The 17,144-nt window shown below is 42.1% G+C and overlaps 1 protein-coding gene across 1 annotated transcript in view; it reads left to right on the top strand.

The window, feature by feature from the left end:
• Positions 1–14,251, top strand: part of LOC122816707 (transformation/transcription domain associated protein) — a gene marked incomplete in the record, with an annotated part of 2,794,447 nt that extends 2,780,196 nt beyond the window's left edge. Inside the window, 1 exon segment of the mRNA XM_044089697.1 lies at positions 9,811–14,251. Within this exon segment, the coding sequence (XP_043945632.1) occupies positions 9,811–10,095 (285 nt within the window).
• Positions 14,252–17,144: the final 2,893 nt, after the last annotated feature.

The raw sequence follows: 17,144 nt of genomic DNA, 5'->3' as shown, positions 1-17,144 counted from the left end.
CTGCAAGCCAAGTCAGTAAGCATACTTTATAGTGTGGTTTTGACGCCCTAGAAGCATCTTGCAGGGCAGCAGTCACTGGTTCTGTACTGAGAAGACTTGCTTGGCTGAAGGAGCAGATGTTCATCGTGCATACAGCTGCAGTAATCACAGATGGGTTCTCTGCCGTCAGGCGGTCCCTCGGTCGGCCGAATTCCAAAGTCTTGGTCCGGCGTCGGTTGTCGTCGCTTTCTCTTCTGACATCAGTGAGGCCAGAGTATATAAGGCACAGCCGACGCCATGTTCTCCAGTCTTTTTTGCCGCACGGTGCCCGAAGCAGAAGCAGTTCGCAATTGCCGGTCGGCCAGCTCCTGAATTACGAAAATTTTGGAAACCGAAGTCCTCATTAAAGCTAAGTACCCCGTTGGGGAACCTTTTCTTGCCTCAGACCGATGTCAGAAAAAGTTAATAATTGTATTTCTTGTGGGAAGCAAATACCGCATAAGGATTTCCATTCCCTCTGCATACCTTGTTTAGGCCCAGACCACGACGTCTCGGGCTGTCGCTTTTGCGCTACCTTCAATAAACGCACTATTAAGCGTCGGGCGGAGTTCGCCCAACACTATTTTGGTAAAGCTTTCGATTATAAGATGTCGTCGGACTCTCCGACTACCGTTTTGTCCAAAAAATGCAAGAAAAAGGACCGACATGCGAGGCCCGCGGTCCCCGCCGACACCACGCCAAAACAGGCTACACGTGGTCCGGTTCTCAGCGAGACGCCTTTGCAGTCCCTGCTTACCGACGACACTCCTTTGGCGGTGTCCTCTGTACCCGAGACCGCTGGAACCTCGGCCCTTTCCCAGACTACAACCACCGAAGCCTTTGCTAATGTTGAGCCTACTAATGTGGACAGGTCCACCTCCACCCATGGTGTCTTTAGACCCTCATCTTCTTTTTCTATTAAGGCCTTTGCTAAATCCAAAGCAGCCAGGCATCCCAAGAGGCCTGTTGCACAGGGCCCATCCCCAGGCCCCATGCCTAAAAAAACAGATGCTTAAAATGGCTGAGGATTTAATTACTCTTATCAGAGGTTCTCAGCCCCCTCCAGACAAGAGACCCAGAGTGGAGGAAGATTCTCCCTCTTCTGATCAGGGATCCATTTTATCAGAACATTCTGATGTAGAGGAACACTCTTACTCCCCTTTTGAGGATTCGGATGCAGAGCAGTCCATCCCTTCTGTATCTCCTCCTGAGGATTTTTCCTTTGGGGAAACCTTGCACACCTTGAGGGAACACTTCCATTGGGAAGGCCAAGACTTTTCAGATTCTAAGAAAAGACTTAGGGAATTTCTTTTGTTACCTCAGCACAGACCTCTGGCGATACCCCCTGTTTTGGACATACTTGATGATGTTTATTCGGAGGCTTGCCTTAACCCGGATTCTCTGCCTCCTGCACCGGTCAAACCTGATAGGTACTACAGAGTACCTAACTCTCACCAATTTCTCTTCAAAAACCATAATGCTGACCCTGAAACCATTTCACAAGGCCCCAAGGGATTGAAGGCCTCCACTGCCAAGAACCCTCTTCCTGCAGAAAGAGAGTCAAGGTCTTTAGAAAGGTGGGGAAAAAAGGTATATACCTCGGCCACCCTAGCCATGAGGGCCTTAAATTGTCAGTTTCATATGCTTAAATATCAACAGTTCCTGTTATCACAATTAAGGAATAAAATGTCTCAATCTGAACAACCAGATTTGAAGGAGTTACAGGATATGATGCATAGTGCAGAGCAAGTGGGTAAACATACTTTACACTGTGGTTATGATGCCCTAGAGGCCTCAAGTAGAGCGGCTGCTACAGGATCAGTCATTCGCAGACATGCCTGGCTTAGAGAACAAAACTTGCCTGATCATGTGAAAGCTAAACTTCTAGATGCTCCTTTACAAAAGGATGTTCTGTTTGGTACTAATGCTGAGGAGATACTTCGGAAAATGTAGGAAAAAGCCAAATCTATGCAAACTGTCAAAGCCTTTTTACAGGTCCAACCTCCACGTTTTAGCAGAAATTGGCCTTCAGAAAACTGGTCCTTTCCAGCCACTGACAAGCCCCAAAGAGGTAGATACAGGCGCACAAGGGGCAGAGGGCAATCACAAGGATCATATAGACGCCGACAATGGCAAACTCCAGCACCAAGAGGTGGCGAGGACAGTGCACAACAATACAGGAAGCAAACCCAATGACTCCCTCATTTCCATGCCAAGCATGTCTCAGCTGGCAGCACCTTTGGGAGGAAAGCTAGCATTATTTGCAGGCAATTGGCATATTGTCACAACAGACAAATGGATCCTGGACATTATAAACAGAGGCTACAAATTTCAATTTCACACTCTTCCAAAAATGAGAGGCATGCCAAACCTGCCACTGAATCAAAGGGCAGAGGCACAACTACAAATTTCAAAGCTCATAAGCATGAGAGCTATTCAAGAGGTACCTACTCACGAACAAGGTCAAGGTTTCTATTCAAGACTTTTTCTGGTACCAAGGAAAGGAACCGACTGGAGACCCATTTTGGACTTATCCATCCTAAACACATTTCTACTGTACCAAAATTCAAGATGCTCACATTACAGCAACTTCTTCCCATGCTGGGCAAGGGTTTTGGCTGGTAACATTGGACCTCAAGGAGGCATACCTGCATGTCCCAATCAGACAAAGCTGCAGAAGATACCTCAGATTTCTTGCAGGTTCAATCCACTATCAATTCTCTGCATTGCCCTTTGGTTTATCTACTGCACCCAGAGTATTCACAAAGTGCCTGGCATCAGTGATTGCCTACTGCAGACTTCAAGGGATACAAATTTACCCTTATTTGGACGACTGCCTGATCCAAGCGGACAGCAAGCACATACTTCTGGAACATCTGGCATATGTGACACGGTTAATGCATGCTCTGGGATACACAATCAACAAAGAGAAATCAAGGCTAACACCATCTCAGAAAATAATTTTCCTGGGTGCCAACTTGGACACAAACACCCAGATGGCCTACCTTACGCCAGAAAAACAGGGGCAACTATCTCAGTACTTCAAAATACTAGAAAAAAGTACCAGGCTTACTGCAAGGAAAATCCTGCAGGCTCTGGGATTCATGGCATCTTGCATTCTTTTAATCCCATGTGCAAAGCTGCATATGAGGAAACTTCAATGGTACCTAAAAAACCTATGGTCTCAACACAGTCACAGTTTAGAAACAATAATACCAATAATTCCATGTTTGCAAAAGGAATTTCTATGGTGGGCCCAAGCATGTCAAGCAAACACAGGCCTCCCATTCTGCAAGCCTCAAGCAAAGCAAGTTATCACTACAGACGCCTCAGATTACGCCTGGGGGGCTCACATGACGGACAGGTGCATCCAGGGCAAATGGTCCCAAAAGGAAAAGCACCTTCACATCAATCAAAAAGAAATGCTAGCAGTAATAAATGCAGTTACAGCTTTCAAGGACTTCCTGCATCCAGGACAATTACTAATAAGAACAGACAACACCACAGTAATGTGGTACATAAACAAACAAGGAGGAACACATTCATACCCCTTGTGCAGACTGGCCATGACTCTTTGGAACTTGACTCTGGAATGGCAAATCGAACTTCAAGCACAGTACTACCTGCCAGAATTGGAAAACACGCTGGCAGACAATTTAAGCAGAAATATGACAGATCCACATGAATGGAAGTTACATCCTCAGGTGTTTACAGAAATAATCCTAGCGTGGGGGAGGCCAGACATAGATCTTTTTGCCTCCCACAGGAATCATCAATTGGAAAAGTTTTGTTCGAGGACCTTTCATCCAAAGGCCTGGAGAGTGGACGCCCTTTCATTCAGTTGGACAGCATGGACAGTTTACGCATTTCCACCTCTGCCTCTTCTGCCCAAGGTGCTTTTGAAAGCAAGAGCAGACAGACCGAAGATGATACTGATTGCTCCAGATTGGCCAAGGCAAAACTAGTACCCACTGCTGAGGAGCCTAACACATACTCCCCCCCTGGTCCCTGCCTCTAATGCCTCTACTGCTGACTCAGCACAGCTACAAAACTCTTCACAGTCAGCTGAAAACACTCAACCTCTCTGCATGGAAAATCCCTTAACACCACAACAGACCCTACTCTCCAAGGAGGTGCAGGATGTCATTTTGGAGGCCAGAAGGCCATCTACTAGAAAAGCTTACTCCGCAAAATGGAAGCAGTTTTGTTCTTGGAATGAGAAAAAAGGCCAGGACCCTAGAAAACTGAACTTGCCTCAGGTATTACAGTACCTAGCTGAGCTGCTGAACAGCGGACTTTCATTTTCTTCCATAAAAATCCATGCCTCAGCCATTTCTGCAGAATTCAACACGGAACCTCCTTTATTTTCTCACCCACTCTTACGACAGTTCCTCAGAGGGGCTAAGAATATAAGACCACCAAGGAGACAACCAATACCAGCCTGGGATCTTAATTACATACTAGAAAAGTTAACATTGCCTCCTTTTGAACCAGCTGCCTTAACAGATTTGCAATATTTGTCCTGGAAAACTGCCTTCCTTCTGGCTATCACTTCAGCTCGTAGAGTTTCGGAACTACAGGCCCTCATGGCGGTGCAGCCCTTTCTCATTTTCCATCAGGACAGGGTTGCCCTTCGTACCAACCCATCTTTTATGCCTAAAGTGGTATCCAGGGTAGCCTTAAATCAAGCCATACACCTTCCTACCTTTTACCCCAATCCTCAAAACAAAGGGGAAAGGCTACTACATTCTTTAGACATCCATAGGCAGCTACGTTACTATCTGGGCAGAACAAAGTCCTTCAGGAAATCAGAACAACTCTTTGTGTCCTATGCTGTAGGGGCTCAAGGGAAGCCAGTTTCCAAGCAGACTATTTCAAAGTGGATAGGCCACTGCATACGGTTTTGTTATTCCTATCATGGGAAATCTGTTCCTACAGGTATCAGATCACACTCCACCAGGGCCACAGCTACCTCTACAGCCTTCCTCAGAGGAGTTCCTACCAAAGATATTTTGGAGGCAGCCACTTGGAGTTCTGTACATACCTTCACAAAACACTACCACCTGCCTTTATATTCCAGAACAAGAGCAGGCTTTGCCACTGCTGTTTTGCAGGGCATTCTGGCTCAACCCAGTTCCTCCTAGTACCTACCACCCTGTGCGTAGCTTTGGGACTCTACCCATCTGTGATTACTGCAGCTGTATGCACGATGAACATAGTACAGTTTTGTACCTACCATAAATGTAGATGTTCGAGTGCTAATACAGCTGCAGTACAGGTTTCCCTCCCTCCTTCCCCACTTGGTAAAGGCATGGGGCCTAACAACCCCTTCATACAACCTGACTGGGTTATCCTTCTTTGGTTTATTTGCTTGCAACCACTTATTTTGGATTATATTGCATTGCTTGTATATATACATAAGCACAGTTTATGTATTGCCTTCCTTCTGGGGGCACCTGACATCTGGGGCAAGAAAGACTGAAGAACATGGCGTCGGCTGTGTCTTATATACTCTGGCCTCACTGACGTCAGAAGAGAAACCGACGACAACCGACGCCGGACCAAGACTTTGGAATTCAGCCGACCGAGGGACCGCCTGACGGCAGAGAACCCATCTGTGATTACTGCAGCTGTATTAGCACTCGAACATCTACATTTATGGTAGGTACAAAACTGTACTTTCTTGCCAGACCATGTCAAATCAAAATTACTAGATGCTCCTTTGAATAAGGACTGTTTGGCACCAAAGCAGAAGAGGTTCTTAAAATGATGGAAGAAAAAGCTAAATCTATGCAGACTTTTTAAGAATTCTTAGAAGTGCAACCTCCTAGAGTCAGTAGGCATTGCCCTTCAAAACACTGGTCCTTTTCAGCTCCCTCCAGGCCTTCTCAAACCAGACTCAGGGGACAGAGACCACCCAGATTACAGTCACAGGGTATGCAGAGATCTAAGCAATGGAGTGCCCCCACCTCTAAAGCAGGGAGTGCTAAGCCACCTCCTTACAGAAAAAGCTCACAATGACGTATCTACCCCACTCCCCAGCCTTGCCCAATTGCTTGTGCCCCTAGGAGGAAAACTTGCCCTTCATGCAAAAAACTGGATGTCCATCACTCAGGACTGGTGGGTCCTCAACATTGTATCCCAGGGGTACAAATTTTATTTCCATTCACTGCCAACCCTAAGCGGGTTTCCAGACCTTCCTCCAAACCAGTGGGCAGAGGCTCAAAACCAAGTACTTTCCCTGCTCAATATCAGAGCTATTCAGCCGGTTCCAGTAGAGCAGAGGGGTCAAGGAATTCTACTCCAGACTTTTCCTGGTACCCAGGAAGAGGGCTCTTGGTGCACAATCCTGAATCTTTCAATTCTCAGCACCTTCCTGGTGGTACCAAAATTCAAAATGCTTACCCTGCAACAGCTTCTTCCTATGCTAGCCAAGGATGCCTGGTTAGTCACTCTAGATTTAAAAGACACCTATCTGCACATCCCCATAAGGGAGTCATGCAGGAAGTATCTACGTTTCAAGGCAGGATCTATGCATTATCAGTTCTCTGCACTTCCCTTTGGCTTATCTACTGCACACGGGGTATTCGCAAAATGTCTGGCTCCAGCCATTGCATACTGCAGGCAGAGAAATATCTAATTTTACCTGTACTTGGACGACTGCCTGATTCAGATGGACAGTCAGGAATTGTTGCTGCAGCACCTGACATTTGTAAAAAAAACCTCCTCACTTCCTTGGGGTGCACCATCAATGAAAAGAAATCAAGACTGGTACCCAGTCAAAAGATTGTATTCCTGAGAGCAAGCTTGTAAACAACTTCCCAGATGGCATTCCTAACTTCAGAAATACAAGTCTATCTGACAAACTACTTCAAACAAATGGCCACCAGAACTCTGCTATCTGCAAGACAAATACTGCAAGCCCTAGGGTTCATGGCTTCATGCATACTGCTAATTCCATATGCAAGACTGCATATGAGGAAACTTCAGTGGTACTTAAAAAGCATTTGGTGCCAACATTCTCAGGACCTGGAAACAGTCATTCCTATCATACCTTGTCAAAGGGGAGGGTTCCTTTGGTGGGCAAAAGCATGCAACCACAACAAGGGACTGCCATTTTCTTAACCTCACGCCACCCAGACCCTTACCACAGATGCATCAGACTGTGCCTGGGGGCTCACATGGATGGCAGATGTATTCAGGGCCACTGGAGTCCAATTCAAATTCATCTACACATCAACCAAAAAGAAATGCTAGCTGTACAGAATGCCCTGACAGCTTTCAGATCACTATTCTTTCCAGGACAACTAATAAAAACAGACAACACCACAGTTATGTGGTACATCAACAAGCAGGGGGGAACACATTCCTACCCACTCTGCAGGTTAGCCATGGCCCTGTGGAACACGGCCTTGGACATTCAAGTCCATCTACAAGCTCAATTCCTGCCAGGAAAACAAAACTCTGGCAGACAACTTAAGCAGAAACCTCCTAGACCCACATGAGTGGAAACTGGAGCCCAGCACCTTCAACCTTCTGATTCAGAAATGGGGGACCCCAGAGGTGGATCTCTTTGCCTCCCCCTAAAATCACTAGCTCAGCAAATTCTGCACCAGGAATCCTCACAGCAGGGCCTGGAAAGTGGATACCCTATCCTTTCCATGGGAAAAGCTCTCAGTCTGTGCTTTTCCCACTCTGCCCCTTCTCTCAAGAGTATTACTCAAGATAAAGCAGGACAGGCCAAGGACAATTCTGATTGCCCCGGACTGGCTATGCCAGCACTGGTATCCACTCCTGCGCAGCCTGACTCCGGTGCCGCCCTGGCACCTACACCAGACCCCAACCTTGTTCTCTTAGCTGGAGGGGCAGATTTTGCACCCACAACTCCAAACCCTAAATCTTGCAGCCTGGCTTATTCCTTGAATTCTTCACCAGCAACCCTAAACAAACAGGTGCTGGACGTCATTCTTGAAGCCAGAAGACCCAGTGCAAGAAAATCCTATGCTGATAAGTGGAAAAGGTTCTGCTCATGAATTCAATCCAAAGGAAAGGACGCAACTCTGCCCTCCCTGCCTCTAATCTTGGAATACTTAGCAGATCTACTCCACAAAGGCCTCTCCTTCTCCTCCATTAAGATCCATGCTTCAGCCATTTCTGTTAGTTACAACACTGAGCCCACCTCTCTTTTCGCACCCTGTGATCAAACAGTTCCTGAGAGGGGCAGACATCTTAGGGCCACCAAGGAGAGCACCCACACCTGCTTGCGACCTTAACTTTGTACTGGAAAAGCTCACGCTTCCCCCTTTTAAACCTGATGAGTCAGCAAAGTTAAAATTCCTCTCTTTGAAAACAGCCTTGCTTCTAGTCATCACTTCAGCAAGAAGAGTGTCTGAGCTACAAGCACTGATGGCTGTGGAACCCTTCGTTATTTTCCATGCTGCTTGGGTTTCCCTCTGGACTAACCCTTCCTTTCTGCCTAAGGTGGTGTCCAGTGTGGCTCTCAACCAATCCATCCATTTACCAACCTGCTTCCCCAATCCTCGAAATAAAGGGGAAAGGATCCTGCATTCCTTCGACATGCACAGACAGCTCAGATTCTACCTTGATAGGACTAAGCCCTTCAGAAAATCTGACCAGTTATTAGTCAGCTTCGCAACAGGGGCAGAAGACAAGCCTATTTCAAAACAAACTATTTCCAAATGGATAGCACACTGAATCCATTTCTGCTACAAGCACCATGGGAAACCAACCCCTCAGGGGGGTCAGAACAAATTCCACTAGGACAACATCTACCTCTACAGCATTTCCTCAGGGGAGTCCCTACCAGGGACATCCTGGAAGCTGCTACCTGGAGTTCTGCACACACCTTCACCAAGCATTACCACCTGCCCATCTTTTCCAAATCCAGGGCAGGTTTTGCTACAGCAGTCCTGCAAGGCATACTAGCCAGCCATAACTCTCTTCTTGACTGCCTCCACCCTTCTTCAGCTTTGGGATTCCACCGAAGTGTGATGACTACAACAGTGAAACACGAACATAGTACAGTTGTGTACACTTACCATATATGTAGATGTTAGAGTGTATTCACTGTTGCAGTCCTGGTTTCCCTCCCTCCAGCCCCCTGGCTTTCTATCTCTCCCTTTCTCTATGCCTATTATGCACCCTTTTTGGGGTTTTGGTATTGGTATTTACTTTTTATTGGTATTTACTTTTTACTGGTGGTGGTTTCCCCCTCCACCGTAATCTAGCTCCCTATTTGGGGGGCTCCTGACATTTGGGGCAAGAAAACCTGATGTAATGGCGTCGGCTGCCTGTTTTTATAACCCTGACGACCTGACGTCAGTCCTGGAGCCGACAGCAACCGATGCTGAAATACTGAGTCTCTGGTATTCGGGCCGACTGAGGGCTACCTGCAGGCAGGATAACCCAAGTGTGAGGACTGCAACAGTGAATACACTCGAACATCTACATTTTTGGTAAGTTTACACAACTACTTTATTGATTCTCTGAACTATTCAACAAACACATGGTGATTATTCCTTTAATTTGTGATGATGGCATATTTATCTAAAGCAGCATTTACTCAGCTTTTGTCTTTTTTTAAGATTTGTATTATGTTTTCTTAGTATTATAAAAACTGTTTTGGCTTCCGTTTGTTAAAATATCCCAGTAGTGTTAAGGAGATGCAGAGAAAGTGTCATTTTTTGAATATGACTTATTAGAGTTGGTTAAAAATATTAGTCCCCTGGTTATTCACTTGGGCATAATTATATAATTTTCTTTTTTACATAGGTTGATGGCATTCTGAAAGCAGTACTTCGTGATGAAATTATTGCTTGGCACAAAAAGACACAGGAAGATACTTCCTCTCCACTCTCTGCAGCTGGGCAACCTGAGAACATGGACAGCCAACAACTGGTGTCACTGGTTCAGAAAGCTGTTACAGCAATCATGACTCGACTCCATAATCTTGCTCAGTTTGAAGGAGGGGAAAGCAAAGTCAACACACTGGTAGCTGCAGCAAACAGTCTGGATAATCTCTGCAGAATGGACCCTGCCTGGCACCCCTGGCTATAATCTGAAGCTTTGTTTGTATAGACTTTGAAGGGTTTCTGGAGAAAATGTAAATTAACTAATTTATGCTAACCTCATCACTGCCTCATTGTCATTTTTTTCTGTGAAAAAAATCATGACATTTGGAGAGTTTTGAATTGTGTGCATGGCTGTGTGATTGCTCGTGTCTGTGTGTGTATTTGACCTCTCTTCACCCATAAGGAAAATGAGGCTGTGTAATAATGTGAAGTGCAAGTTTTTGCACTTGTAGTGCATTATTTTTGGGATGTCAGAGCTTTAAACTGAAGGAATGTATAGCTGACATCAGACAGTGTCACGGTGTATTTCTGCTTCAGAACCATCACATGCATCTCCTGTTTTTTGACAGACTGTGGAAATAGCTACAACAGTATTCTTGAAAATGCCGTTTGAAGAGGGAATCAGGAATGTGGAGAACCACTAAATTTAGTGCAGCATTCTTCTTATTTGTAATCAGATTAATAAAAAGCCCATGGCATATTCCCTTTTAAGCTCTTTAAAAAAGTTCTTGGTGAGATTTTCAGCTTTATTGGTTCTGATGTCTGCTACTTTGTTTAATTGATTGGCAGGAGTGTTGATTGAAACAGATGTTCATGAGATGTACTTACAAACTACAGCAAATAAGTACATAGACAGGCATGTGACTTTCTGCATCCAGGATTGTTGCATTTGTGGTATCCTTAAATCCTTTATTTAAGATTATACCTTTAAGACCACCAGTCGGGAGGAGCACAGCTTTATTTATGGTTATGCAGTGGATATTTTCTGTTTTGTGTTTGAAGTGAAATGAGCAGTAAATTGGACCAGAGCTGAAAGACTGGAATGCTGCTAACTTTTTTTCCAGCTAGCATTAATTGTCTGCAGGTGCTTTGTTTTTTCTGCATACACAAAAGACGCCCAACCTTTACTGCCCCCTACCTTTTTTACTTATGCTTCAGAAAACCAAAACCTACCTCTAGTTCGGGTCTGTTCCAAAGGAGCATAGCATTGTTATTGTTCTTTTTTGTAGTATGCAGGTATGCTAAAGGTTTTTTGGGAGAATGCAGCACTTTTTAAAGGCATGCTAAAAAGACTGCATAAGATAGGATATAGACAGCTGTGTAAAACTTATTGTTTTTAGTGCTGGCTTTTCCACACACTGATGTGTACCACAACCCTTTGCTGAAACTGGCATGCATTTGCACAGTATCGTGTGTTATTAATTGTTCTTACCCTGGATTTTATATTTTTGTTTAGTATCATATGCTAATTAAGTGTTTTCTGACCAGAGGTTAGCTAGCAAAGCTGTATCTTTAAGACTTTTGATCGTATAGGATGTTGTTATGTTGTGTCCAGGAATGTATTACTGGTGTGTTGTACCAGCAGCATCATAAACAGGGGGTAGAGCTGTAGTAGTAAAGATGTTTTCATTTCTATAGGTAGTACTCTGATTTCAGGGGCGTTAGAAAGTGCATTCTATGTTCCTCATCTGTAGCTTTTATTAAACCTTGGATGGGTGCCATTTTGCTCTTTGGTTGCAATTGTTTCATATATGATGCATGTTTTATGTGGGGTGTCTTACTACACTTTGTAATCCTGCTAATTTGAGAATCTTGGTTATTGAACTTCATCATCTGTATAAGCATGCAGTGTCTATATTTGTAAAGGAGACTGCCATTTTCTTTACTTCTGAAGCTTCCTATTTGGAATTAAGATTTTTTTTTCAGTAGCAGGTTAATTCTGCTGTATAGCAGTTGACTTGACTTTTTCAGAAAGGTGCTCCATTGTAATATTACTTTTGAGCCAAGAATCCTTATCAGGGTTTGGTAAGAGTAAATGTCACCTGTGCTATTGGTATCATAGTCAGATAGTGTGTGCCTGAGCACCCGACCTTTTGGCAACACCCGACCCTGTCTGCAAGCAATCTTTTTCACTTGACAGCTTGTAAACTGCCAGTTTTTTTTTTCCTAAGAACAGTTTACAAGCTGACCTTAAGCACTCATGATTGCCAATAGATAGCTTTTAAACTGTCATATTGCTCTGCTTTTAAAGGCAGCTTAACTGGCTTAAAAAGGGCAAATTGACAATTTACAAATTGTCATTAAGTGATTACTTGTAGACAGTTTGTAAAAAGTATGGTTTTCTTTTTGTAAATGTAATAGTCTGGCACTGATTACAAGCTGCCTGTATGTGGTAATGGAGGAAATTGCTTAAGTTAATCATCATTGATTGTGACAACATTAACATATGTTAAATGCAGTGGTAAAAATAACAAGCGTCAAATCTACTAAACATAACCATATTAACATTCATATAACGTAGGAACACCATTAAGCCAAAGTAGTTTGAACATCTTGTTTTTAGCAGCTTCAGTAGTCGTTTCCCCTGCCAGATAAGTCTTGCTGAATCCGTATATGTACTTTTTTCCCTGTTTAGATCAAAGATGTAGTCATCCTTTTTCTGCTCTGTTGTCTTCTATGATCCGAGAGTAGAATTGCATTGTCCCATTTTGAATGGGTACTGCAGCTCAGACTCTGGTTCCTATGGACATTAATGGAGATCAGAATCAAAGGCATTGTATCAGGCATACATCTGATTCCACTGGTGTTTTTTTTTTTCACTAGGGTTTTTCATCCATGACGCTAATGGTAAACATATTTTTTCTTGCAGTGACATCAGCCTGATGCATCATTTTTTGGCCCAATATAATTACATTTTTGCCCACGTCTGTTAATTATCTCGTAATTATTAGTGGATAACCCCATGTTTTAACTCTTAACTTTATCTAGGCTTTTCTGAGGAATACAGCCATTAGACTTGTCAATGCTAAACATGTAGTATAAAATGAATCCCCTTATCCTTGTCACTTGGAATTAATGCATATAACCGTGATTTAATAGGTCTTGTAAACAGTTGTAGGCTTTGTCCCAGATTCTAAAGGTGTGAATTTGAGCTCTGGTTTCACCTTTGTTTGGATGCTGTGGCATCTTTCATGCTTGCTTTCTGTCATTTTTGTTTGAGTAAAACAGCAGCTGTTTTGACTGAAGTGCTGAAGAGAGGACTTGTTACAAAAGATGTAACTGTGATATTTGTTATTTTGACTTGTTTATAGTTGGTGATAATTCATAATGTGTGGTAGCTATGCAGACTGCTGTTGAAGCAAGAATTGTTCATCACAACTTCAGCATTTCATTCCATCAGATATTGTTCTTAAAGCTATAGTGATGCCAGTGATAGCTTGTAGTCATTACTTTCTTTGCAACTCTGGTGGAGTCAGCTGGAATTACATGAATGTCTGGTAGAATTTGTAATGTAATATATTTTTCAGTGTAAGTAATGTGCATTCCTTCTGGACAAACACTGCAGAACCCATCGGCCTCTGATTAAGGCTTAATTTATTTTTATAACCATTTCCTAAACTGCTTTTGTTTTATTTCCCTTTTTGTAACTCCCATGTATGTTCATTTGTATTTTTATATCCCAGATTTGAAAATGTGTCATGAAAATGACAGTACTGCAGCATTTTCTGAATAGCTGAGCAGCTTATGTTATGTATTAGCTTTTGTGAATGCATTCAGTAATAATTATTTTGTACAGATGATTTAAATATGAAAAAGATGTATATGGTGTAGAAATGAACGCTTCTATTTTTGGTTCCTTTTATTGGAATTCTTACAGCTATTTTAGCACAAACTCAGCAATGTAAATATTCACGTATGAGATGTGAGTTTAATACTGTCAACACATTCATGCGATTCCATAAAAACTGATTCATTTATTTTTAACTCTTCAATTTCTGCAGTTCTTAAAGCCTTGTATTCTGTTGACAGTGTTTAAAAGCACTAATTACTGTGTAAATTTTACATTTTCTGCCAGTAGTGCATTTTTCTTGAGAGGCTGTTAATACACATTTTAATGATTTGTTTGTACTTGCTTGGCTTTTAAATTCTAAAGCATAGTTAAGGGATCATGCCCCTTTTTGTAGAATGAACAGTCTCTTCTGTTTTATAATGAATTATCTTTTTTGTTTACTGTAAAGTGTTGCTATTTTTTTACATTCTTTTGTACTGAAAATAAGCAATATTGTAAAAAATGGCCCATCATGTTTCAGAGTAGAATTTGTACAGAAGTTTTCAAATTAAAGTCCAGTTTTTAATAAGTATACTTGATTATTATGCCTTATTGACCAGAATCCTGCATTATAGTTACTGTTTTTTTTGTTTTGTTTTGTTTTTTTGTAATTGGGTACTGATGGTATCTCATGCAGTTAAGTATGATTGCTTATACAACTTTTTCTGCTGGTGGGAATTGAGGTGCGTCATTCAAACATCAGTCCATTGTTTACCTAATTTGAAGAACCTATAGCCTTGCTTTAGGTGAGGTGGTAGCCACCATACTGAAATAAGCAGACTGCCCTAGCTAGCAAGTGAAGTGAACAAAATAACTGAGAAGTCGTCTTGCATATCATGTGAGTTTATATTGTTTGAATGTACTCTAAACTGTAGATTTGATATCAAGGACCCTTCTTGATTTGTCCTGTGACTGGGTTATCCATTTCCACAAACTGTGGTGTGGTAGTTTTTCAGAAGATTCTGTTCTTGGGTACGCATGCCATGATGTCACATTTCATCTACATAACTGCAGCTCACCCTAGTGTCCACTAGTGCTTTGCTACTTACGTAGTATGAATAGTAATCCCAAGTGTTGTCATTACCAGTGTTGCATTTACACATCTTATAAATCACCTTGAATGTCCATGCAGCTTTCAGAATACCAACCAACACCCACAGTGATAGTGCCAGAAGTTCAGCTCTGCCATATGACACAGTAGAAGCAAGGATTTGCTGTAACCTAACACCAAAAAGGTGATAGCAGTTGAGAGCTGCTTTTATTGGCATTAGGAGAAGTGTACTCCACATAGTCCCACATTTTTCATGCAGTTCTGCATGTCTTCTGATGACTGACACTGGCTGATTGACAGCCATGTAAATTCAGCCTTTTATTTATAAAAGTGCAAGTGGGGTTGTGCTGTTGTAACACCAAAGCCATAGAAATGGTAAGATGAAAATATTTCTTGCCATTTCTGTTGTTTACTATTAGTAATTCCCTCTTCCAGTAGGAAGCTGTCTCCCCTCAGTAGCCTAAGTGTGACAGAGGGCAGCCAGCCCAAATGATGGATGTGTTGTGCAACACTTTTTTCAGTGTTCTTTTATTTACCATAACAAAAATAGTGTACATATTCCTGAATGACATAACTATAGGAGGGAATTAAGGAGGAGGCAATCCGTGAGGAGAGGATGTGGGTGGAGTTTACTACTGCGCATCCTAAGAGATGCTTAAAGTTAGTTATGCTTTTGAAGCTTCAAGACATTGACCAAAGCTTTGAGGGTAGGTATAGGCTAGACATCCTTGAGTTATGTCCATTTCTAAAAGGACTTTCCATTCCATGTACTGTATAACTCAAGAAAAAAGGACATCGGCCACAGTTCACACTTAAAACCACAATGTATTTTATTATAAACCACAGTTAACCGCTTTCATCCCTCCTGTGGGGACTTCCTCAGAACAAATTCATACACTCCACCCAGCACTTAAATATACTCAACACTTAATAAATTAATTAACATAAATCAATTAAAATTTAAAGCAAAATGTCATACTACAATAATAATTATAATGATTAAAAAGTATGAAATAGTATAACAATGATTGAATACAATAAAAATACAACAGAAGATACAATAATGCAATAAAAATTATCCCAGCAAGTTATTTAATTTCAACACACAATTAATGCCTGGATATCTTGTGGCATCTAAATTAAGTTGTCATTTCAACTCACAGATGTCCAAATTTTCAGTTAGCACCCTTCCCTGTTGGTCTGCCCTTATTTGTTGTACCACCAAAAACTTAAAACGATGATTGTTATAGTTGATTAAATGCCTACTAAGGGCATTAGTTTTGGCATGTTTTATATCCAGAAGGTGCTCACATATCCTATCGCTAAACCATCTGCAGGTACTTCCTATGTAGAATACAGGACATGATGCACATTTAGCCATGTATACCACATTTTTACTCTGGCAGTTGTAACGTATCTTGATGTATATACATTTGCCATTAAGGTTAAAATTATTACCAGTAACCAGCACATGCAAACATTGGGAGCACATGCCACATTTAAAGTTGCCTATATTTTGTAGACTGGAATGATGGTCTGACCTACCACCATACTCCAAAATATCTTTAAAGGACTGATCCCTTCTGAAAACAAATGTTGGTGTTTTCCTAAAGTTGTTTTGCTATATTCTTATCTAATTTTAATAATTCCCAATTTTTCTCAATAATTTGACATAGCCTATAGGAGTCCTTATTAAAAGTAGTGATGAAACTCAAATTACTATAATTGCCATCAACCTTTTTATAATTGTTACTGTAAATAATAGCACACTCCATATTCTTGGAACCTAATATAGGTAAATACATATCTCTGGAGTGCTTATTTATAACTTCATCCTTAACATTAATAAGTAGCTCTTCCGGGTAACCCCTTTTGGAAAATATACCTGTAATAAAATTTACTTCTTCAAGAAATTCACTTTCTATAGTTAACATTTTGGCAGCCCGTACACATTATCCCTTGACTATGGACTTTTTTTGATGGAAAGGATGCCAACTTAAATAATCCAAATATGAATTTGAAAAAGTTGGCTTCCTGTATATTCTAGACATAACGTTATGATGTTCATCGTGTTTCACTGTTGCAGTCATTACTCTTGGGTTATCCTGCTGGCAGGCTACCCTCAGTCGGCCAGAATTCCAAATTCTAGGTCCGGCGTCGGTTGCTGTCGCCTCTTCCATAACGTCAGTGTGCCAGGGGTATAAAAGATGCAGCCGATGACATTTTCTCCAGTCTTTCTTGCCGCGCGGTGCCCGAAGCAAAAGCAGTTCGCAAGTGCCAGTCGGCCGACTCCTGAGATTTTCAAATCCGAATTTCAGAACCGAAGTCTTCATTAAAGCTTAGTACCCCGTTGGGGAAACTTTTTTCTTGCTCC

Source organism: Protopterus annectens, chromosome 12.part0 (assembly GCF_019279795.1).
Source record: "Protopterus annectens isolate FY-2018-M chromosome 12.part0, PAN1.0, whole genome shotgun sequence".
NCBI classification, from domain to species: Eukaryota; Metazoa; Chordata; order Ceratodontiformes; family Protopteridae; genus Protopterus; species Protopterus annectens.
Note: the sequence above shows the minus strand (reverse complement) of the source record. Positions and strands in the feature narration are given on the sequence as shown.